The 24975-nt window shown below is 48.1% G+C and overlaps 1 protein-coding gene across 2 annotated transcripts; it reads right to left on the reverse strand.

Annotated features, from left to right (window-relative positions):
* Window positions 1–1457: 1457 nt before the first annotated feature.
* RNF10 (ring finger protein 10) lies at window positions 1458–19540 on the reverse strand. 2 transcript variants are annotated; one of them, XM_053279952.1, is made up of 17 exons: window positions 19363–19540; window positions 14239–14444; window positions 13604–13803; window positions 12926–13016; window positions 11260–11444; window positions 11024–11160; window positions 10368–10528; window positions 9227–9349; window positions 8096–8312; window positions 6570–6703; window positions 6055–6172; window positions 5204–5305; window positions 4108–4245; window positions 3860–3960; window positions 3455–3518; window positions 2645–2806; window positions 1458–1617 (listed from the first exon to the last, which is right to left on the reverse strand). In XM_053279952.1, exons 1-17 carry the CDS (start codon window positions 19538–19540, stop codon window positions 1544–1546), a joined length of 2391 nt encoding a protein of 796 aa, XP_053135927.1. In that variant the 3' UTR covers window positions 1458–1543. The 2 variants fall into 2 exon arrangements, with proteins under 2 accessions (XP_053135927.1, XP_053135926.1); XM_053279951.1 differs by having other exon boundaries at window positions 8096–8348.
* Window positions 19541–24975: the final 5435 nt, after the last annotated feature.

The raw sequence follows: 24975 nt of genomic DNA on the forward strand, positions 1-24975 counted from the left end.
ACAATGGCCGGAGGAGGACGATATGATGTTCTATGATCTGGATCATCTGCAGACTGAAAAAATCATTACAGTCTACAGCTTAGGGGGAAGCCAAGCTTTGTGGTTAGAACTAACACTGAAGCATGGTATTTGGGCCAAGTAAGGACCATCCTGCTGTATGTTCTGAAGAGCTCCACTGACTGTAGTTTAGGAGGATGAAACCTTAAGGGGGAAGCAGAAGTCTCTTCAAGCATGGCTGTGCAGAGTTTGGCCTTGACAGCAGGGGGTGGCTTGGTGAGGATTTTTATCACCAGGGAGTAGCTCACTGTTTATCTCAAACTGGTCAGTTTCCAGTAAGAATGAAACAAGCCTAAGAGCTGAGTTTGCAGGCATGACCTCCTAACTTCTACAAAGGACCAGCTTGTGTAGGATCCAATGACAAAAATCAAATTGTCAAACAGGCATTAGAGGCTGCCCTGGGTTTCTGCCAGTAAGAGATGTCTACTCCAGCTGGAAGATAGTTATCAGCAATAATAGAAAACCCAAACTACAGTATTAGCCAGCCCTAAATTAGAAGGGCTTGACCTAGAACCACTTGGCGAGAGAACAGTCACAACGAGGAACATAAATCCACAAAGTCCATTTTTTGTGCATGTGGTTTATTGCAACTGATTTGCCTCTGCTGGTATGGTACACTGAAGTCCTTTGTATTCAACAAAACTGACTCTTTAGTAGTAATTAGTTTCTGATCAAGCCACAAGCAGTGCAGAATGAGACCACTTCTCAAAAAAAAGGAAAGAAAGAAGCATGGGGGAAATGCACACAATACAATCCAAACTGAATCCCAGAACCAAGCAAAATAAGAGGCCACTACACTGAGGTCCTTTGACATTTTCATACATGCTACCTGTTCTGTGCAAGGGGAAGCAAGGTTTCTAGTTCCTTCCCACCCGCCCCAGTAATCCAATTAGCACCACGATCTTTCCCTACCTAGCTGAATGGCCTTCTAAACCCAACAATTATCAGGCAAGCTGTTTCAAGGTGTACCTTTTGTAATCCTTACACCTTAAGGGAAGATCAATAGCAGCAACTGGAGGCAGGAGCTGAATTGTTTCACCACCCCGTTCTTTGTGAAGGGTTCTAATTAAGTGGACCTAGCATTTGCTGTGTGCGCTCTAGGCAGGATTCTCGACTTACCCATGCCCAGAGAAGAGCGAGGAGCAGGTAAACCAGAGGGACATGCACCCAGACTCCTTTCTATATGAGCAGATAGTAATTAGGCATTCTGCAACCCTGGCAGTGCTGCTCTTCCCACAGTCCAACTGCAAACCAGGGCCAAGGAGTTACTCTTGGCACGACCCTGAAAGTTTGGCCAAGGGTCTGCGATTCAATACTCTCGTTTTGGTATCAACCAACCAACTGTATGTACGTTCCTATTTCATCTCTACCCTCCCCAAGCTCCAGAAACCAACTCCTGCTCCAACTTAAATACTTTTATCTATAGCAGCAAACACACAAAGCAAACCAAAGAAACCAGCAGAAGAAATCTGTCCGTCAGCGGGGATCACTTGGTATGAACCACCGAAGTGCTGAACAGCAACTTTTGCTTCTGCTTCTTTTTCCTGCTTCTTTTTTCCTCTGCAAGAGTAAACAGTCAACCGTGAAGTTCACTTCATAGGCAACATCTCCCCTCCCAGAGAGCTAAATGAGATGAACTGCTCCCAAGGAAGTAGCCGCTTCCTTTCCCAACCCTCTATAGCCCTCTTCAGAATTATGAGTGTCCTGGACGCTCATGGTTACACAGTGGTCAAAAGTGGGGAGGAGGGCCCTTCACTCCACTGTCAATCATCCCCTTGTGCCGACAATCACAGTTATGGCGCTGTTCATCTGAAAAGGTGGCACCATAAGCATCACAGCGAATCTGTGAGCAGAAACCTAGTTGGATCCTGGACTTTCTCCCCACTTTTGCCTGCTGTAACAGAGTGCTGAGGGCACTCGGTGTCTGAAGAGGGCTTATATAAAGGACTATTCCAAAATTCTTGGGTCTGCCAGCAGGGAAAGGAGCTCTTTCATGGGGCTAAATGAAAAAGCATCCCTAGAAATGGAGAATCAAGGCAGCAATGTGGACATGAGAAAGGCTCCAACTACGGCAGGGCCTCTGCAAAGGCATCGAGCTTCACTCCAAAGCCAGCCTGGCTTTGGATCCAAAGGGCCCAGTAGCAGCCCATGAGCTTCCTAGATCAAGTGGGTTGGTCCCTCTGTGGGCAGTAACCCTAACCCAGTGAGGTCAGTCCTAGGCAGCTTCATGGGAACATCATTCCCACCGCACTGAAACCAATCAAGTAAAGCCGCACTTGGGCCAGCATTTTCTACCATTTGCAGCTGGAGCTTGGCCCCTGGGGAGTAAGCAAAATGCCGCCCCCCCCCTTACAAAGAGGCAATGATTTTGAGTGTCAAGGCACGTTTGCTGCCTTGCTTCAAGAATGATACTATAAACACCTCTTTGTATGATGGAATGGTGCCACATGGGACAGTTTTGTACCCCCCCCCACTCAGGAGCCACACGGGCTCTCAACTACAAGTGCGCCAAAGAGAAACCCTGGCAAAGGCTCTCTTTGCAGCACTGCCGGGGGTCCCGAGTCTGGATCATCTTCCCTTTTCCTACCCAAGAGGTGGTCAGATGTGGACGGCTTGTCCAGTTTGAGGAAGGCTGCCTCGATAGCTTGGCTGAAGGAATTCTGGAAACTAGGCACAGGCACACGGTCAGAGTTATCGCTCTCCCCATCACTGTCTCCTGGCCCGGGAGGGGCCGGAGTGGTGGTCTCTTCTGGAAGGAAGCAAGGGCCTTAGGTCAGCGGAGAGGCTGGGCAGGCCTCTTACCAGGAACATAAGGGCCGTCAAGTCGGTGTCGACTCTTAGCAACCACATTGGGGTAGCATCAATCAATCTTTATTACGGTCATAGACCAGCATAAAGTATAAGGGTGATTACATGTTAAAAGTGAGAGTAGATAAGTGATTACATATAGAATGGTACTAAAGGTACTTATTAATACTAAAAATACTAAGATAATACACCAGAAGCATGAGGGCATAAAAGCCTGAAAAGTTATTAAGGTTGCACTGTCTAGTCAGTGTCTACTGACGACCAGAGCCATGTGGTTTTCTTGGTAGAATACAGGAGGGGCTTCCCATTGCCTTCTCCCACGCAATATGAGATGATGCCTTTTAGCATCTTCCTATATCACTGCTGCCCGATACAGGGGTTTCCCATATTCTGGGAAACAGACCAGCAGGGATTCGAACCGGCAACCTCTGGCTTGCGAGTCAAGCCATTCCCCCAATGTGCCATTAGGTGGCTCTGAAAAGTAGTAAGAGTCACAAAAATGCATAAAAGGGGAGCAAGGGGGGTAGCATTGGCTCGATTTCTGACAGCAGCTGCAACTCCAACTTCAAACCTAAACCAAGTTGCTTACCTTTCTTCTTTGGAATAGCCGCTTTCAACCATGTTTCTGGCTTCGCTTTTCCAGCCCTCAGCATCTACCAAGGACAAGACAGGGAAATAAGGCTCACAAGCCAGAGCAATCACGACAGCCAGATTCTACTGGTGCCGGTTTGAAAAGAGACAGCCTGCGGTCAGTGGGGTGCATCTTAACAGCTCCTAAAGGGACTTAAATAGTCCCTTGTGCATTGCAAAGGTTTTATTCTCTTCCGGTTTTATGCTAAAGCAACGAGGCAGCACAGGCCATTTTGATGGTTCCTGCTCCAGGCCGGACAGTTGCTTGGCTTGCAGTCCAAGTATAGAGTTTTATACTCAAGAACACATCAGGCACAGGAACCTGGTTCTGTAGGGGAGTCTCCACGAAGCACAGACATACTACCTGTGCAAATGAGGGGAGGGGAGATTCTTCTTCCAGGCTTCCAACACAGAGCAAAGGGCTGCCAGGACTGACTAGAGGAGAGAGTGGCATCGTCACAGACCCTGCAAAGAGAGCTGCGTGTTTAGCACAATGAAGAGCTGCATTAAGGAAAATTTATTTATTATGGAAGAGCGGAGACAGAAAGCATTGGGTTCTCCCCGCCACACATGCAGTGGTTGGTTATCCAAACTTTCCTTCCAGCTGCTCACCTGGTTGAGAAACAGGGCTCCTACTAAGGGGTGACAGCAGCGTGTGGCCCTGATCCTCTGTGCTGGCAGGCTCTCCTGAACAAGAGCTGAAGGCAGGGAACTGCTGCAGGTTCTCCAGAGGAAGACGGACTTCTGGATCTAGGCAGAAAACCACAAGGTCCGGCTATGACTGTGATGAAATGACACTGGAGGGACTTGTGCCCTGTACGTTTTTGTGGGAGTGTTTGGAACCCTTGTGGAGCTATCCAAAGAATCCGTTGGTGTGGACAGAAAAGTCAGCTGAGAGTGAGTTGGGGGGTTGGGTCTGGTTAGGGACAGTCTCCAAGAGGAGATGTTCTGTGACTGGCAGCCTGAAGCAAGGGCTGGGTTTCTGAGAAAACGCCTGATTTGGACTCTCATTTAAAGCGTAAGGAGTACCTTGCAACTAAGTGAAGTGTAATCTTGTGATACCAAGAAGCCTCTGAGATAAATACTTCAGTAACTGCTGTTAAAAAATAAAGTTTGTTTTGAACCTCTGATCTGCGTGAATTCTGACACTTCTCTACCCACATTTATCAACTCAGTGCGAGACTGAGATGAGTCGGAAGAATTGTGGAGGCTTTATAGGTGGCTTTTCTTAGCGACTGCATGTGTAAAAGTTCAATTAAGCCCAAGAAACTTCTACGAGACTGATCTTCAAAATGCAGGGTGCTAGAGTGGACTAGAACTACCCCCCACTGGAACCCCACAATGACAAGCCCATGAGCTTGGGCCAGACCACCCTCCTACGCAGATACTTAGGCCAATCCAAGTGGCAGGAACCAGTTCCCTCATTTGCATCACTCTCACCCCACCGAGGTTACAGCTGTGATCTGCAGTGGGGAGGCAGCCGCTGGCAGTTTGCCTTCACTGCAGCATCAGCTCAACAGGTCCTCACTGCTGTTTCCACTGCTCCATTTCACATTGCAGCACTCTTTCGTAAGCTCACCAGAGTAAGCCACAGAGGGTCAAGGTTTGGCATAAACATAGCAAGCTGGAGAGTACAGACTTTTCATCCGGTCTGCCAACCCTCAGCCCAATGCCCACCATTTCAGCAGAGTCCAGGAGCGCCACTTACATCTGCCCTGTTTCTTGTTCTCTTCCATCTCAATCCGGCGTTCCCGGCGTCGCTCATCATGAGCTTTCTTCTGTCTCAGGCGCTTCCTTTTTTCAATGTCATCTAAGAGTCATTGAGAGATCCCAGTTAAGACAGGTTGCTAGTAGCCCCAAACCTCTCCGGTTCATTTCCCACCACCACTTTTTAGGTCCTCGCCTCCCAGCCCCAACCCCTCATTTTTGTCCATGCCATTTTCATTTGTGCTTCAAATATTCTGTTGCATTAAAACTCTAAAGCAAAGTCTGATTTTTGTTAAATGCAAAATAAACGTTTGCCAGTTTCAAGTTATTTCAGAGACAATTGTGGGTTCTTTTTTTGTTGAGGGGTAACACCACATTTGTCCATGTGTGTAAATCAGAACAAAGGCAGCAATAAAGACAGGAGCCAGGAAGTTAATACCACAGAAGAAGGTTCATGCATTGCTGCCCACTAAAATACTTGCCACAATGGGAAGTTCTAAGACACAGAAGTCACTGCTAAGGAAGGTTCTGCTCTGATCCCTTGGGACAGGAAATGCCACAAAAGAAAAGCCTCCAATTAAATTCACAAGAGAGCCTCAGGGACAGACAGATTCATGGAGGGAGAGAAGGTGATCCTCCCCACTCAACCACCCAGAAAGGTTCCTGCCTCGGCACTCCAAGACTTACTGGTTTCCATCTGACTTGTTCGTCACTCTGCTCAACACAAGCCTTTCAACATATGAATGCAGTTCTGTAGTTCTAAGCTGGACACATTGCTACATGCGCCTCTTTCCTTCCAACCTGCCGACAAACATCCCTTTCCCAGTGGAGAGCAACACTCCTAATGCTCACCTGAAAACATCTGCAGCGTTTCCTTGGAGATGACAGGAGGCTTCAAAGAGAGTTCACAGATACTAAACTCACAAGTGAGTGGCAGGTGACCCAGATAGCGATGACGCTGCCGAACGTCCTGCAGAAAGGGGGTGGGAGGGAAAGCAAGAATTGGTCGCAAGACGTTTGAGCCCCCTCTCCTCCCTCGTGCAGCTGCCTGGTCTGAGGGGATGCTGCTCAAAACAAACCCGAACTACGACTTAGGCACCGATCTGCTCATGGAAGCTGCAGCGAATAAAAGCAAATGGTAGTCCCAGTAATGAGTGTTTTGAGGCCAAGGAGTTATTCAAGCATAGAAGCTGCAGAGTGCATCCAAAGCTTAGCAGGCTGCTGGAAAACACTTCTGTGGACCCTGCTCAACTGTCTTTTCAGGTGGCGAGCTTATATTTGTGCCTCAGTAGAAGCTCTTCTAAGTACAGGGAGTCTTGCGCAGCCAAATGCCCCGTGATCAATAATACCAACGAAAGAACAGTTACCTCCGTCATGGAGTGGCCGGATATTTCTACCACAGTGGCAGTGATCTTCTCTGGACTCTTCTCCAGGCTGCCATACTCCTGCACAAGGCAGCGAACGTTCACAGGGTGAAGATACAGACACTGCCCATCCTCCGCTAGAGTATTGGAAGAGAAAGCACAGGCACGTTACTGAAAGCAGGAAAGGAGTTGGAAGTCCCACCTCATTCACAGTGGCCTCAAATCTGTACCAGTCATAGGAACATAGGAAGGTGTCCTACACTGAGTCAGACCATTGGTCCATCTAGCTCAGTATTGTCTTCACAGACAGGCAGCGGCTTCTCCAAGGTTGCAAGCAAGAATCTCTCTCAGCCCTATCCTGGAGATGCTGCCAGGGAGGGAACTTGGAACCTTCTGCTCTTCCCAGAGCAGCTCCATCCCCTGAGGGGAAGATCTTACAGACTTCTAGTCTCCCATTCATTTGCAACCAGGGCGGACTCTGCTTAGTTAGCTAAGGAGACAAGCCATACTTGCTACCACAAGACCAGCTCTCCTCCTACATGTATCCACATCCAGCTGGGCGTGTGGCTTTTCTCTGAATAGCTGCCTGCCCCGCCTGCCCCACCCACCCCCAATCGAAATTGCAAGAGTTCAAAGGAGTTGAAAGTTCCACTAGGAGTTCGTTAAAATATTTATATCCCATCCATTCACATCCACAGGAGTACTTAAGGGGGCTACTGGCAACACCACAAACAAGAGTAGCAGATGCACATTTCAGAAGTGAAAGAACCAGGCTCATCAAGCACTTTGCACCTCAGTCCTGTCAGAAGCCGATAGTGCTCTGAAACTGGAATGGGGTACAAGCACATTAAGTGCTCAGAAAGCTTGAGATGCATCTCAGTAGTACAAACAGACAGTTTAAACCAATTCCACACTGGGAAAACGTCGCCCTTCTCCAAGAGTGAGGCTTTATTGGAGATCAGAATTCGTGTTTCTTATAGCCACTGTTCCGTAGAATTCCAGACACCATAGTACCAAAGTATCCCCCACCGCAAGTGCTACAGCCTTCAACTCGGTTTTATTTGCTTTAGATCAGAGCTGGCCAACTGGCAGTCTGCAGGTCATATCTCGGCTCTGTGCTGTGGTTCTCCCCCTAGCACATAATGAGGCTGCCACAAGGATTCTAAGGGGGGTGGTCTTGCTAGGGGTGTCTGCAAAGTTCTTCAGCTTGAGGGGCCAAACCCCTCCATGGCCAAGCTTCTCTGTCTCATGTCAGCAGTAGGGGACAGTGTCTGCTCTCACAGGGATTCCCAGTTGTTGTTGACTACAACTCCCAGAATCCCCAGCTGCAATGGCGTTTGCTTGGGGATTCTGGGAGTTGTAGTCGTCAACAGCTGGGGATCCCTGTGAGAGCGGACACTGGCAGGCGAGTGTTGTATTTGTCCCCTCCCCATGTAGCTGGATCATCTGGCCCCTTCAGGAGGAACTTGCTGTAGCCCCGAGTCACAGACCTTGAAGCCTCCCAAATGACGCTCCAGCACTGGACTAACCTTGGTAGAAATAGTAGAAAGGCGAGTGACTTGTGCGCCCACTGCCAAATGCCATTTTAGATTTCTCACAGGCAGATGCAGCGAGTTTAATTTCTCCCCTTCCATTCATGCCTGCCACGTCCATGCCGGAGTCTTCTGCACCAGCCGCCGTGGCCTCTTCCGTCTCCAAGCGGGCTGCAACCGCACTTGCCGAATCCAGAGCGGGTAGTTCCAGGACCTCTTCATCAAAAGCAGAGAGATACTCCAGAACACACTGTTACGGCAGAAAGCAGTTAGCATCCATCTTTCTCACTTCACTCCAAGACGTCACACCTGTGCTATTATCCCATGTAGTAAGACAGTCTCTCTAGACGACTCCAGGTGACCAAGTCGGTTAGGAAAGAGAGAGAGAGTGCTCTCTCTTACAGTGCTCTTTACTGTGGGGCCAGGGGTGCCCCTCATCGACCCCAAGCTTGGCCCCCTGAACAGTTGTTCACGGGGCCAGCGTGAAGCTTCGGCTGGGGCTGAAGGCTCAGCAAAGTCCCCCGGGCCCATGTGGAGATGGCCATCCTCACTGTACAGTGCTACCCTCTGCCCAGCACGGGGGGGGGGGAGCCCCCCTCCTGAACCCTGCACCATCCTGGTTGCCAAAGTGCCCCCCACCCACCACTTCAAAAACAGTGAAGATTTTGGGTCTCGCTTAATGGCCTATGGAGTACCAATACCAATGCATGTTCTATTTAGTCACTTCTTTTTTACTTGCATTGAAAGAGATCATGTCACATATAACCAAGTTGACATTTGAGCAGTATAAACTTCCAGAAGCTATCAAACTCCCTTCCTCCCCATTTAACTCTTACTCATTCTGGTCCACAGCTACTCATTGGAGCTGTGTGCTTACAGGCCTTACCATGAATCGAGTTGAGTGATGCGGAGACGTGAAACTAACCCTTCCTCTCAGTCACATCCCAATAGGGTTTCCATCTGTCATGGCCTTGACTGGGGTGCAGGTGAGCTTTCATGTGGCATATTGTATCTACCACCATGATGCGTCAGATTCTTATAAGCCAGTCTCTGACATGGCCAGCCATTTCTAAGCCTCTTTAAAGCTGTACTGAGTGGGGGAAACTGCATTTCAGGAGCACTGCTCACCTCTCTCTCCTGGGAGATCACTTTGTCAGAAGGCTCTGCCAGAACGAGTTCCTCCACAGCGGCTGTTGCGCTTGCAACTTCTCCATCTCTCTCTCTGTCAGTCATTAGTGTGCCCTCTCGATCCTATGAGACATACATCAGCACCTCAGGACGCTGCTACCATGAACAATCTGTTCGTTTCTACTCCTTTTGCTTGTGCTGGGTTATCAGAGATGCAGACCCCATTATTATTATTTACATTTTATATCCCACTCTTCCTCCAAGGAGCCCAGAGCCAAGTACTACATACTTGAGTTTCGCTTTCATAACAACCCTGTGAAGTGGGTTAGGCTGAGAGAGAAGCAACTGGCCCAGTGTCACCCAGTGAGTTTCATTGCTGAATGGGGATTTGAACTCGGGTCTTCCCGGTCCTAGTCCAGCACGTTTAGGTTCCTGGTGGGTGTAAGTCCTGAAAATATTTCTAGGGTTAAAGGCCCTAGAAATGGGGAGGGGGGAGTGGCTTACTGTGCATTGCAGGTCTCCAGCAGTCCAGCAGTGACCCCCAATATTTAAAAAATTGGGAGGAAATCCCAATTTTCATTGGGTATTTTTTGCGCAAATGGAGCCATTTTGAGGCTCCCGGTCTCAGAGCGGGAGCCAGAAATGACCACCGAGGTCATTTCCACCCACCCCCAACCCAGATATACAAGGTTAACCCTTCCCCTGCGTATACCGAGGCCGAGTGTCAATTACCCAACCACAGATATGCAAAATCGTGTATTATCGTGTCTTCGGTATTAACGAGGTTCTCCTGTACTTCATTTCAGCTTTGGCTGTTCCTTGAACAGTATCTTGCCATTCAGACCTGATGTGCCAGTTCAGAGCTCACATGCCCCGACCTTGAGTCCCACGTTTGCCAGGGAAGGGGCAGTTTTTGCTAATATCCCTTGCCTTTTGTAACCCACCATGCTTTCCAAAAGTGTCCTGAGGTGGTGGGAGCCTCAGGGGCATGTTTTCTGAAGGCACAGGCAGCTGCAGAGGGAAGAGGAGTTTGGCAAAATCTGACCCCCTCTTGTCTGGATATCAGTCTGCTTTTGCTGTTCAGTAGCACCCCTCTTGATTTCCCCCTCTCTCATGTTTAGTAATAATGAAGGGGCTTCACCTTCAGCTCCTGAATGGCAGCTTCAATGAAACATGCTTCAGGTGTGTGCTTGTCCTCCTCATATTGACGCAGGAGTGCTGCCTTCTCTTCCAGGATTACCTGCTGCAGCACCTGAGCCTTTGAGGCCAGAAGCAGTTTTGAATATTGACCATGTTGCTCATCTGTGTGAAGGGACAAGCTAGTTACACACTGGAACACACCCATCCAAACACACTTTGGATGCCTCCTGCAAGTTAACACTCCAGCCACCTGGATATTTTTAAAAGCCAAAGTCTCCTTGTGTAGGAGCTGCAGCCGTGATTATCCCTTCTAATAAGGGGCTCAATACTTGTCCATGAGAAGTAGAAGCAAATCTACATGATGATCTGCCCAACAGTAACTTGCTTCAGCTGTAATTGACACAAATGTGCTCAACCCTATCTTGAGTTTAGAAGAACACCCGTTGGTTTTATGCTTCCTGAAGCAGAGCATTTCAGTTTTTAAAGACACACATTAGCATCTCAGTCCCCCTACAATTCTCCTAGAGGACCTTCAAGGAACCACTGTGGAGATCCATGTTTTTGCAGTTTCTATTGGGGCTCATGCCAGAGATATTCACACAGAGCCTAAGGTCATGCAGACTGCAGTGATTTCAGGCAGCCATCCTAAAGACTTGCCTCCCAGGTGAAGAGGCTGCTCCACGTCGGTCGGCTTAGACTTGGGCAGTGCGAGCAAGACCCCTTTCTCCCGCTGCATCAGCTGCATCGTAATTGTGTCGCCAATGGCATACTGACGGGTTTCGAGAGCAACAACGCTAAAAACACACACACACACACACAAAAGGAACATGATGAGGAAAAGGCAACTTGCTATCCAGGCCAAAAGAGAAAATGTCAAGGAGAGGCCCCGTTACCTTTTGAGGTCCTTCTTGTGAATAGAGCCATAACAGATGGGGCATTTACTCCAGGTCTTCTCACTCAGAGAGAGATAGTGCAGGATGCATGCCCAGCAAAAGATGTGCCCACAACGAGTGATCTTGGCAGCAGTGGGTGGGTATAGGCATATTGGGCAGGAGGGAACTTCATGGCTGCAAATCCGCTAGGGAAGCACAGGAGAGCCAAGTTTACTACCTTATGGCTTTCCGCAAGTATTTTGCTTGCAGGGCAGAACACACTCATTTTGACAGAGTTAACTATTCCATCCATGGCATCACCCTCACCCTACGACTGCAATTGGCTCATGGCAACATTCTGAACATACTGGAAGAGGAAGAGAGGGTGCTTTTCTTCTGCAGAAAGAACGGCTAGTAAGTACTACGGACTCTGGAAGAGGGGCATGGTTCATCTTCCTTTTTTATGTTTTCATCAAAACCCAATTAGGCAGCAAGACTGAGGAGAGGAGAGCTGGTCTGGTGGTAGCAAGCATGACTTGTCCTCTTAGCTAAGCAGGGTCCGCCCTGGTTGCATATGAGACTAGAAGTGTGAGCACTGTCAGATATTCCCCTCAGGGGATGGAGCCACTCTGGGAAGAGCATCTAGGTTCCAAGCTCTGTTACAGATTTGGCTTTCTTTTAAGCCAAATTTTGGGTTATGGCCCATTTGACCCACGAGTATACCCCTTAGGTTCTGGCAACAGTCCAAGTTCCCTTCCTGGCATCTCCAAGATCGGGCTGAGAGATTCCTGCCTGCAACCTTGGAGAAGCCGCTGCCAGTCTGTGAAGACAGTACTGAGCTAGATAGACCAATGGTCTGACTCAGTATGTGGCAGCTTCCTATGTTCCTATGACTGCTAACTATCCTGCTTGGCAGGATGCAGGGGTACATGAGGAGCAGAAATGAAAAGCATGACACAGAAGACTAGCCAAGAGGGCTTTGCCAAACCATCCATTCTAACTCTTAACCCAGTTCTCAAACATGATACACCCAAATGATGATGATGGGTTACAAGTGCCACTTCCCCCAGTCACAATGGCCAAAGGCCATCAGCAGATCCCAAGTTGGTGAACCCATTTTCCAGACTCTTGCTTCTGCCACATACATGGAACTGGCATGGGGGGGTGGGATTATGCAAATGTGGTTGGAACCTTGCTGGCTGTCAGTCAAATGAATCCATTGGTGGAGGACAGAGGGGGAAAGTCAGCAGAGTGTTCGTTGGGGGTTTGAGTCTGGTTAGGGACTCAAGAAGAGATGTTCTGCGACTCAAAGAACAGTAAGGTCTGAAATAAGGGCTGGGTTTCTGTGCAAATGCTTGGTTTGGACTTTCATTTAAAGATTGAGTACCTTTTGACAAAGTTTAACCTTGTTAACACCAGCAAACACAATATCCTACAGCCTTGTAGAGAAACAAAACCTCAGAAACATCTGTAACAAGCATTATTCTTATTGGTTTTGAACCTCTGGTCCGTTTGAGTTCTCTCACTTCCTTACTCACACCAAGCAAAGCTATGTTTACCAACACAGTGACAGACTATTTTTCCTGGTGGAAGTGTGCATAAAAGTTCAATAAAGCCCAAGAAACTCCAAGTTCAATTATCTTCAAAACACAGCATACTAAACCACTCTAGATCACACACTACTAACCACTTGTTCCACGAAGTCCCAATTGACCAAGGTATCTGGGTCAGTGAAGTGAACTGTGTAGTCTTGGTCATCACACACCACAAACTGGCAGCTGGAAAGAACACACAATATTACAACAGGCAATTTATCTATTGCTACAATATAGGAAAAGATCCAGGGAGGCAGATATTCAGGGCAAATTTGATCTCAAGATGAAAAATGGCAGAAGGAAGGGTATTAGACCAGGGATTCTCAACCTTGGGTCCCCAGATATTATTGGATTTCAGCTCCCATAATCCCCAGCCCCAGCGGCATTTGGTTGGGGATTATGGGAGTTGGTCCAGTAACATCTGGGGACCCAACGTTGAGAATCCCTGATCTAGATCAGCGTGGTAAAGTAGTGCAGTCGGCTCCTGGCGAACACAGAGCCCTGTGGTTGTCTTTGGTAGAATACAGGAGGGGTTGACCATTGCCTTCTCCTGTGCAGTGTGAGATGATGCCTTTCAGCACCTCCCTATATCGCTGCTGCCCCATATAGGTGTTTTTCATAGTCTGGGAAACATAGCCGCAGGGATTCGAACCAGCAACCTCTTGCTCGCTAGGCAAGTTACTTCCCCGCTGCGCCATCAGGTGGCTTCCTTCTCCCGTAAGTACCAGTAAAACAACAGACTATAAAACCCAATTTGATCTACTTCTCACTTGGCCTGTAGGAAGAGCTCCTTGCTGAAAGGTTTGTTCTCCCATCTGTTCCTTCTCCCCCAAATGCCACGGCCATTCCCATCGAAGTGGCTCGCCTGGCCACGGGGTTCAAAGGTGAAGTTCAGCAAGTGGTTCAGGCTAATCTTCCTGGGGCCAGAGAACTGGGCAGGGCTAAACTCTGCCCGTTGAGCCTCTGCTACCTGAAAAGACAACAGGATCACTGAGAATACATACAGAAAGCTGCCCCACTATTGTTGCCTGCATTATTAAGTGGATAACAGGAGAAGGATTTGATACACAGATTGATAAACCTGAACGCTTATAAATAAAAAGCTGCTGCACCAGCAGTTCAACCAAGACTGGGTATTCAGTACAGGCTGAACTGTCGCTCTTTACAGCAGAGTTTGTGTCCAGAGTTTGCCAGACATGCAAATGTGTCCGAATCTCAATGCACCAGTAGTATTTTTCAGTCATTTAAAAATGTTTAAAGTTCGCCTCTAGAAAATTTGTAGATTTTTACATTTCTGATTGTATAAGAGATAGGCATCAGCATATCTGACTGCAGGAGGGCTAGCATGGCAAAACAATCCTTTCGTCCCAAGGAAACTGGCCATCCAGGCAAGTCCGATTCTTACCTCATCTCGTCTTCCACCATTAGAAGAAGAGCTAAAAGGTTTGCCATTGCTTGCATGTCCCCCCCTCTGAGGGGGCATCTTGTTAAAAGCTTTGCTTTTCTGTGAAGCGGAGCGACGTGACTGGCTGGAGAAGTTTTCATTTTTTGAATACGACGTTTCCCGCTTACGATTATAACGCTGCTTTGATCCATTTGCATTTTTTCCATCTATAGAAGGGATAGAAGAGGCACAATTCGGAAGTCTGAGCTGCGATCCAAGTTCAGTTTCCCCGTCAGCTAATCACTTCTGGGTAAGCAAAAAGCAAGCCTAACTGCAACAGGCAAATTATGCTACACCAAAACAAGCAGTCAACATGAGAACCCATGGAGGCGATCCTTAAATAAATATTTATTTTTTACACTGCATACAACCAGAAGACGCCCAGATGAAATCTGAGGAATAAGTAGTATTTTTAGTTGTTGCCGGAATATAATTAGCAATAACTAAATGGAAACTGCCAGAATTTCAGGGGCTTTGTAACTACTCACGCAAACCTATTCCAATATTTGCCCACCATTTAAAGTTATTAAATAATGCTGAGAGAAAACAGACAGGTACACCATGTTTGCATTACATGTTTCATATCCATTATCGCAGACTTCTTAATAGCTCTATGGGCTTTGAACAGCAGCTGCCAAGTGAACATTAGGATGTTAACTGAACAAAGTCAGCCTTCTTGAATATATTGTAATCAGATGCTGACAACTGTGGTCCAGTATTCTAATTTTTTTCATCTGTGAGTGGAATGAGCTTTGTTCTGGGCAACAGTATCAAAGCAGTGCGCGCATGTGCACTCAGAATGGGGCCTCTGAGCTGGATCTAAACTTAACTGAGCAGACATCAAAAACATGTTTAATGCGTGTGCATATGCATTATGAGAACATTATGCAGGCAGACCACTGATTTTCTTGTGACCAGTGTAGAACTGTGCCAAAGCAGCAGCTGCAGGTAGCGTAGGAGGCTTTAGCTTCCTTAAAAACATAAGAACAGCCCTGCTGGATCAGGCCCAAGGCTCATCTAGTCCAGCATCCTGTTTCACACAATGGCCCACCAGATACCTCTGGGGAGCCCACAGGCAAGAGGGAAGGGTGTGCCCTCTCTCCTGCTGTGGCTCCCCTGCAACTGGTACTGAGAGGCATCTTGCCTCTGAGGCTGGAGCTGGCCCACAGCCACCAGACTAGTAGCCATCGATAGAGCTGTCCTCCATGAATTTGTCTAAGCCCCTAAGTCATCCAAGCTAGGGGCCAACCCAAATTTCCTGGCCTTCAGTTTCATGGGATGACCCTGGTTCTAGCATTGTGAAAGAGGAAGATCTGTCCACTCTCTCTACTCCATGGATAATTTTATACACCTATCATGTCTCCCTCGCCTCTTTTAGCCCCACCATCTAAAAAGACCCAGATGCTGTAGTCTTGCTTCATAAGAAAGGTATTCCAGGTCCCTGATCATCTTGGTTGCCGCCTTCTACACCTTTACCTTTTCCTTCACATGGGTCCCTTGAGTCAAACCCCCATATTTGGCAGATGAGACTCCAAAATGAGCAAACAGTAGGTTTACGGTAGAGTGATAGTGCAGAGGAAGAGAGACCTGATCTCATGCTCCCTTTTGTATGTCTATCTCAGAAGCTTTGCTTACTCAGTGCTGCATACACTAGCAATAAGACATCTGCTGTAGCTTGCACTGTGCAAATATAGGTGCAATCCTGATACTACTGGAAGCTCTTTCGCAATATGGGGACTGGGAAAACATGCACAGGGACACCCCCACACACCCCTGCATTTCTTCACATACATGGCTTAGCTTGCTCTTTGATGGAATATGGCCACTATAAAGACGACTTTGGGTCATGTTTCAGCCGTTAAGTGTCAAGATCTCCCATTTCCAGACTAAGAATCAGGATGCTCTCATGTTTGTATACCAGAATTCAATCATCTGTTGTAGGAGTACCTGAACAGTCTGGAGACCCCTCTCATCAAGGTAGAGGGACTCAAGCACTTCAACTTGTCAAAAGTTGCTATTAAGTTTAGAATAATGGTAGGCTTTCACCGTCTACTAGTTACACCCTTCTTCCACACCCAAGCTGCTGCTTTATTTAGGGCAAGTAGTTTATAAGTCAGAAACCATTGCCATTCCTTTACAAGCAATGACAGAGACTTTTGCTACTTTAATCAAATATGCTATAAATGTTATCAAACAAACTTTTTTTTTTAAAAAACCCCTCTTTAACGTAAGATTTTATTTATTTATTTTTACATTTTATATCCTGCTCTTGCTCCAAGGAGCCCAGAGCGGTGTACTACATACTTAAGCTTCTCCTCCCAACAACCCTGCTGAGACAGAAGCGACTGGCCCAGAGTCACCCAACAAGTCTCATGGCTGAATGGGGATTTGAACTCGGGTTTCCCCAGTCCTAGTCCAGCATTCTAACCACTACACCATGCTGGCTCTTTTAGTACTCACAACTGAAAGAGAAGTTAAATACCAGACAAAAAGGTAAACAGTAATGCAACTTCAGAACTGTCACACTGACCTTAATAGGATTTGGAGATTATATTCTCAGTATCAGCCATTTGCACTACTGACTATGCAGATTAGAACATAATCTGTGTGCTCACACATGGCCCATGAAAGCTGACAGCTACACTTGCTCTTCCTAGGCCTTCTATCTTCAGTCTACAGTCTCCTGTAGCAACAGCTAATATTTTAATTCAGTGTAGTTATATCAAACTTCACTCAGTTTTGGTTAACAAAAGTTTGGTTACAAAACTTGATACAAAGAGCTTAGACAGCAGGATAAGTCTTGAGTCCCAAGAGACCACATCCATGCCAGAGAGAAAGTGAACACGTTCCTCTTCTACACACCTCCTGTGCAGAACACTAAAACATGGAAGTTTGAACTTAGACAACACACCTAGGAACCAAAGAAAAGATCTTTGGACTCGACTTCAGATTAGCATCTTTACCATATAATCAGAATTCGGGACTGAAAGTTGAGGATTCAGGTGAACCAACCATAAGGAACAAAACAATATCAGGATAATAAAGATGTGGTGTTTTGAGTTTTACAGTTGAAAGCTTTAGTCCAAGCCAAATAAAAGACTTTCTGAAATTTCATCAGCCATACACACACAGATTGTTTGGGCCTTTCCCCCGATAAGCTCAGCATCCAGTTAAATACCTGTAAGCAAAGCTTGGAAGATAGCAGGCACCAGATCTTTCAAGTACCTAGAATTCATTACTGCAACATAATTGCTTAAAATTCATTGTTCAGGGATAGAGGTCACTTTGCAAATGTGTTTTGAGATTCCAAAAGTTGATCTAACCCTGCCAGACATAAGGACACGGATGTGCTCCAGCAGATGGGTGGGAGCCACACATGGACCTGGGTTAAAAACCCAGCTCAGAGATTAAGGGGAACTCCACACCTACAGTACACCCGACAGCAAGATTCCCAGAAACACAGACATAGCTATCTAAAGTTGCATGTGCGTTGTCCACACCTGACTTTCCTGGAGATGGTGTATTGGCAACCACATGCAAAGTGTGGCACTGCCCTATACAAAAAGGTCTTTTTGGTAAATTGCTTGCCCTGTCTCCAAATCCCTCTAGGAAGTACTGCAAGTGCTCTTAAAACAAGAACTGTGAAGTCCCATAGAAAAGTACCACAGTCTCACCAAGTCATAGGAAGCTGCCATATACCAAGTCAGACCACTGGTCCATCTAGCTCAGTATAGTCTATACCAGGCCAGAACAATATATGGCCCAGGGGGCCAGATCCAACCCACAAGGACTTTTTTTTGCTGGCCCCAGCAGTTGCCCAAAGGTGCAACCGCTGGTGCCTGAGATGAGGTGCAAAATGCCACCTTGCCCCATGGACTTGGTGGGGGGTCATCCCTCTTTCAAAATTGATCTTTGCAAGTGTTGAAAGTGCATGGGGGACAGGGAAGAGGAAAGGTTGCCAGGGGCCTCCTTTTACATTCTCATGCTATGGGTAGCTAATAACTGCTTTCATTAATATTTTTAACAATTATTAACATACTGAAAATTTATCCTTGCTCCGGCATACCAAGTCAGGGAATTTGACTTGTGCACCCCTGATCTACACAAACTGGTAGTGGCTTCTCCAAGGTTGCAGGCAGAAATCCCGGCCCTATCTTGGAGATGATGCCAAGGAGGGAACTTGGAACCTTCTGCATGCAAGCAGGCAGGTGCTCTTTCCAGAGCAACCCCATCCCCTAAGGGGAATATCTTACAGTGCTCACACATGTAGCCTCCCAGTCAAATGAAAACCAGGGCAGACCCTGCTTAGCAAAGGAGACTATTCATGCTTGCTACCTCAAGACCAGCTCCATCAGCCTTGGAGAAGGGCAGCACACCCCTCACCTGGCATATGCTTCTACAGTGGCACTCCTGATAACTGAGCATACAAGATTTGGTAGGGAGCAGCAACTGCCACAGCTGCCGACACAGACCTCCTCCTCCCTGAACATGCTTGACTTTGTCTTAAAAAGCAGTCTAGAATGATTATCAGTGCCACCTTTTTGTGGCAGGAAGTTCCATCAGCTAGAACAGCCTTGGGTGGAGAGAAGTTTCCTGTTGCCACTGCCCTCAAAGTCAGTACTCCTCCTCCTCTGGCCATAGACTGGCAGGGAGGGATGTGGACTACTTCACTCATATTCAGGTTAGGCTGAGAAAACGTGTGCATGCCACCAGGCAGGTGGTCTAAGAGCCCCCCAGGGCTCCAAACCAGTTTTTCCTCCAACAGGGATTCCCAGACGCTGTGGACTACAATTCCCAGGGCCCTTAGCTGCAGGGGCTTTTGCTGGGGGATTATGGGAGTTGTAGTCCTCAACACCTGGGAAGCCCTCTTACAGGGATCCCTGCCCCAAACCAGCGTCCTCTCCCAACAGGGATTCCCAGGTGCTGTTGACTACAGTTCCCAGCACCCCCAGCTGCCACGACCTTTGCTGTGGGGGATTATGGGAGTTGTAGTCCGCAACACCTGGGAACCCCTGTGAAGAGGGGCCGCTGCTCCTGAGATCCCGCTCCTCGCGCAGCCCCCGCTTGCAGGCAGGCAGCCCTTACCGCCTTTGGGCTTGGACTCCCCTCCGGCGGGGCCGGCCGAGTTAGAGCGGGGCGGCTGCCCTTTGCCTCCCGCCGCCGAGGACGGGGAGGGCCCAGGCCCCGGCCCGGAGCCGCAGGGGTGGTGGCTCTTGTCCATGGCGGCTGACGCTGCTGCTGCTGCGGGCGGACTCTGGAGCATCCAGGGGCGCCGCGAGGGCGCTGCTGGCGGCGAAGCGGAGGAGGGCGGCGGCGGGCGACAGTGGGCGGCGGAGGCCGAGGCGGCCCCGTCTCATGGCCCGGCGGCGGCGGGGTGAGCGCAGCGCAGTCCTCTCGGCCACCCTCATGGCGACATTTTCCTCACGGCTTCGCCCTGACGAGGGAAGGGAAGAGCCGAGGCCGCTCGAGTGCGCCGGGCCCGCGGGCGGCGGCGGAGGAAGAGGAGGCGGAGGCGGCGCCGCAGCGGCAGCCGAGAGCGGCGGAGCCCCGCAAGGCCCGGCCCGCTCGTCCGGGTGGGAAGGGAGCGCTGCAGCCGCCGCCGCCCAAGGGAACCCCCCTCGGGCCGCCTCGCCACGACCACCACGGCCCCTCCGCCGCTGCTGCCTCGTAATGGCGACGAGTCGCCCCCAGCAGTAAGCGAGCGGGACCCGGATGAGACTATTTATAGGGACGGGGCGGGGCGAGCCTCGCCCGCAAGGCATGCTGGGGGTTGTGGTTGTTTGGGCCTGAGCGGCCAGTCCGGGTGGCGGAGACAAAACCACAAGTCCCGGCGTGCTTTCTGGCGAGGCCCGGCTTCTTACGTAGGGGCTGACTGGACTGCCCGATATTGTGTGGCCGCCTCTGTTGCATGGCCTGCTGGGAGTTGTAGGAAAAGTGTGTTTGGGTTCGGAGTGTCCTCCTCCTCCTCCTTGTCGTCATCCTTTCGCGTGACTCCTGCGGAAAGCGGAATTCTCCCCCGCACGAAGAGTTTGGTATAGACTGATTTAGGAACATAGGAACATAGAAAACTGCCATATACTGAGTCAGACCATTAGTCTATCTTGTCTAGTATTATCTACCCAGACAGGGAGTGGCTTCTCCAAGGGTGCAGGCAGGAGTCGCTCTCAGCCCTATCTTGGAGATTCCAGGGAGGGGACTTGGAACCTTCTGCTCTTCCCAGAGCGGCTCCATCCCCTGAGGGGAATCTCTTACAGGGCTCAGCTCACACATCAAGTCTCCCATTCAAATGCAAACCAGGGCAGACCCTGCTTAGCTATGGGGACAAGTCATGCTTGCAACCACAAGACCAGCTCTCCTAACTGCAGAACATCCCATTATTCCCACATTGCAAAATGGGGTCAGAGTATAGCTGGCCAGAGGGAAGATATTAGAAGCAGAAGCTTGGTTTGGATTCCCTGCATCTACAAAGCACCCCTCCGGTTGCTCCCGAAGTCTGGTTCAAGAAATAGGAGGAAAAGTGAACCCGGAAGCATGGTTCTGTTTGTGACTCTAGGGTTTGTGTCTATGCTCTCCCCTCGCTCTTCAGGAGGCGGCCATTGCCGGCGCTTGCACTGCCGGGTCATTCTCGGGCACTCCTTCCTCCCCCTCCCCCTCCCCCTCCCCTGGGAGTCCCGGTGGGAAGACCGAGGCTCAGGCCCTGCGGCCTCCGGGCTTCTTCCCGTTGCCAGGGAAACGAGGCCTGCTGCTGCTGCTCCTGGCGCCTCGGCCTCGCTTAAGAGGGGACCCCCCCCGTGTTTGTGTCTGGATATTTTCCAATCATTGTTTCAATTGAATCGATGTTCCCGTTACAAAAGCCCAAATCACTATTTTAACCAAAAAAAAATTAAAATAAACATCTGCTACACAATGGACCACCAACAACAAATAAACAGCTGCCACACAATACACCAGATACAACTGTAGAAGAAAGGGAAACAAGTCAAAATAATTGACATAGCAATAGGTGACAGCGGAACAGAAGAAAAAGAAATAGAAAAAACAACAAAATATAAAGATCTTCAAATCGAAGTGGAAAGGTTGTGGCAGAAGAAGACCAAAATAATCCCAGCAGTAATTGGTGCCCTAGGTTCAATTCCAAAAGACCTTGAAGAGCACCTCAACACCATAGGGATCATGGAAATGACCATCGGTCAATTACAAAAAGCAACTTTACTGGGAACAGCTTACATATTCTGCATGGATATTTATAATAACATTCTGCATGGATATTTATAATAACAACAATATTGACAATTACAAATGGCCAGCAAACAAGAATTGGTGGAATCATCCAATTGAGAAGGTCACAGAAAATGAGGAGGCAAAAATCCTTTGGGATTTTCGGATACAAACCGATAGGCATTTAGCACACAACACGCTGGATCTGACAGTCATCGAGAAGAATCGGGTTCTGATCATCGATATTACAATCCCAGGGGATAGACGGGTCAACCAAAAACAATGGGAGAAAATAACCAAATACAAGGACCTTTAGATTGAAATTGAGCGGCAGTGGTGCCAATAGTTGTTAGTGCCCTTGGTGCAGAACCAAAAGAACTTGAACACCATCTCGACACCCTGGGCATCCATAAAATGACAACACATCAACTACAGAAGGCCACACTACTCAGGACAGCATGGATACTACGACGCTATCTTTAATTTTTCTTTAGTTAGCCTAGACCTTTGGAAAGGCACCCAAAGCAGTTTACATATACAATATTAAAAGAAGCAAATAACAGATTAATAAAACGTCGTCTCAGGCTATTGGTCTTTTCAGGAGCTGAGGACAAGAGCTCCCTGACCTGGGCGCCTCCTTTCACACACTTATGCACATCTGTACACAGATAACCATCCCAAGCACACATATGTACTTTATACAGATATATGCACATATACCTGCATGTTTGATACATATATCATGCTATAACTTTATCTTATCTTAAATTGTTCCTAGCAAAGCAAATGACAGTGCATTTTCCGGCACATTCTTGTTCCAATAGTTGAGGGACCAGTTATGACTAAATTTCTTTTCTGGTTGTCTTCTTCACTTGTTCTAGTTCAATTAGTCAATATAATCAGACACACAATATATCTCATAGCTTGACTAATCCTTTGTGTCAAGTTGGTGGCTCTGGATTCTTCCATTTGCTACTCATTACCAGTCTAGCTGTAGTCATTCGGTGTTCCCTTAACACCAGTCTTAATGTCACAAAACGGGGACAATTACAAATACAGTACTGTATTCTATTTATTAAGTGATAGGAAGCAGCTAAGTGCTTCACCAAAAGATGGCAGTGTTGCATATAAAACTGTAACTTCAAACATCTTTCTCTTCATCTTTCATCTTTCTTCAAGTGAGTGCACAGCAATCAAACTTACATTTGAGAGATAAATAGCAGCAATCTGTTAGCATCTTGCTTCCAAAACTTAGAAACATGTTGTTTTGGAGCCCAAGCAAAACTATGCACTCAGGCAACGCTGCTCATCTGGGATAGCATTGGTCTTTACAGCTTTCATCAAATCCACTGGTCCCTAATTACCAAAGAGAGTCTTTATCTTCTGGTACCTCTTTTTGGTAAATCACTATTCCTATTTTTTTTTCCCCTTTTGGAGACACTCTGAATGCCTTTAACGTCAATGTCATTTCCCTCCATTAGGTCTCCAGAAATTAAATCTCTGAATGGGGACAAGTAAGGACATAAGGAAAAGCCTTGCTGGATCAGGCCAAAGGGCCATCTAGTCCAGCATCCTGCTTCATGCAGTGGCCAACCAGGTATATCAGGGAGGACCACAGGTGGAGGGGGACTCGGTGTTCAGGGCCTTGCCACTTTTGATCCTGATGGAAATATAAAGCTATCAAGGCTAATAGCCATTGATAGTCCTGTCCTCCATGAATCTGTCTAATCCCTTTTTAAAACTGTCTAGATTGGTGGCCACCAGAGGTGCACCTAGGTAATTTTGGAGCCTGTACCTAAAAGCCTTTGGAGGCCCCCCTGCTGCAAATTAAGCATCATTTTTTAACACGTAGGTTCTTGAGGGCACAGACTAAAGATTATTGGGGGGGGGGGCAGGTGGTGTGGAGGCCCTGGATTTCAAACCCAAAGTCCAGGGATAAGAGCGCCTCTTCCATCCTCACATCCAGTGGCAGTGAATTCCACAGTTTAACTACATGTTGTGTAAATAGGCACTTCCTTTTGCATCTTGCATGTGCATGGAAATGCACATCCATTGATCTAAAATCCATTTGAGCTGCTTCCTTTCCATGCCACCCCCGTAACTACTTTGCATCACCCCCAACTCTTGGCATAATTATTGTTGAAAATATTTGTATACTGCTTTTCTGCAAGAAAAAGATATTCTCTGCAGAGTGAAGAGGGGTATAACCAAATGGTCCCCTTTCCCCAAAGGCTCACTCACTTAAACACAGAGGAGACACCAGGTAAAAACCACTGGGAGAGACATGATGCCAGGGAGGAACAGGGATAGTTGCTTTCTTCCTACTAAACACAAGACAGCCATCAATTGACAAAAGGTGTCTCTTCGCGCCAGCAATTCTATGACTCCAAATTCCCAAACTGTGTGCCACCAGAGGGCCTGAATATGCCTCCTTGTCCCCAGGGGCCTCATAATCTAAAAATAATAGGAACATAGGAAGTTGCCATATACTGAGTCAGACCCTTGGTCCATCTAGCTCAGTATTGTCTACCCAGACTGATCTTTGCCTGAGGGGTCCCCTCCTTTATTATTGATTTAGCAGCGATCTGCTCTGCTGTTGAGCAAAGAAAGCGGCGGGGGGGGGGGGGAGGTTCTCAAAGTGGGTTGGACAGCAGAAACCAAGAGAGGGTGGTTCCCTGCCCCAAAGAGGCTCCCAATCTTTAAAAAGCATTACAAGAGAGACACCAGCAAGCAACGGCCTTTGGGAGGGATGCTGGGCTGGGCTGAACATCCCCCCTGCTGAATACAAGGGGCCCACCATTTTAGGGAGATGCCCCTTGGCTCTGTTGGGGGGGCTGCTGAACAAGGCCAACCTTTGCCTGAGAGGGCTGCTCATGTATCATAACCGGGAACCGGTTTGGGAACTTTTGTGTTGTTGTTGAGCAGCTGTCCACTCTCAACAACAACACAAAAGTTCCCAAACCGGTTCCCCTAGGAAAAGGGACGAGAAGAAGAAGAAGAAGAAGAAGAAGAAGAAGAAGAAGAAGAAGAAGAAGAAGAAGAAGAAGAAGAAGAAGAAGAAGAAGAAGAAGAAATACCAGAATTACTCTGCTGGGACTGAATTCAGGTGTTTTGCTATAATTGAACAGGGGCATGAAGAGACCTGAATGACGGGCTGCTTTTTTCTTTTTTCTTGTGCCTCTCTGATGAAGGAGGAGGAGGAGGTGGTGGTGATAGCAGCCAGGGCGGAGGAGCTCAGCAGCCCTAGGAGAGGAGAGCTGGTCTTGCGGTGGCAAGCATGACTTGTCCCCTTAGCTAAGCAGGCTCCACCCTGGTTGCATTTGAAAGAGAGACTTGATGTGTGAGCCCTGGAAGAGATTCCCCTTACGGGATAATGGGGCCGCTCTGGGAAGAGCAGAAGGTTGCAAGTTCCCTCCCTGGCAGCATCTCCAAGGTAGGGCTGAGAGAGAGGCCTGCCTGCAACCTTGGAGAAGCCGCTGC

The sequence above is a fragment of the Hemicordylus capensis genome, chromosome 15 (genome assembly GCF_027244095.1).
Source record: "Hemicordylus capensis ecotype Gifberg chromosome 15, rHemCap1.1.pri, whole genome shotgun sequence".
Taxonomy (NCBI): Eukaryota; Metazoa; Chordata; class Lepidosauria; order Squamata; family Cordylidae; genus Hemicordylus; species Hemicordylus capensis.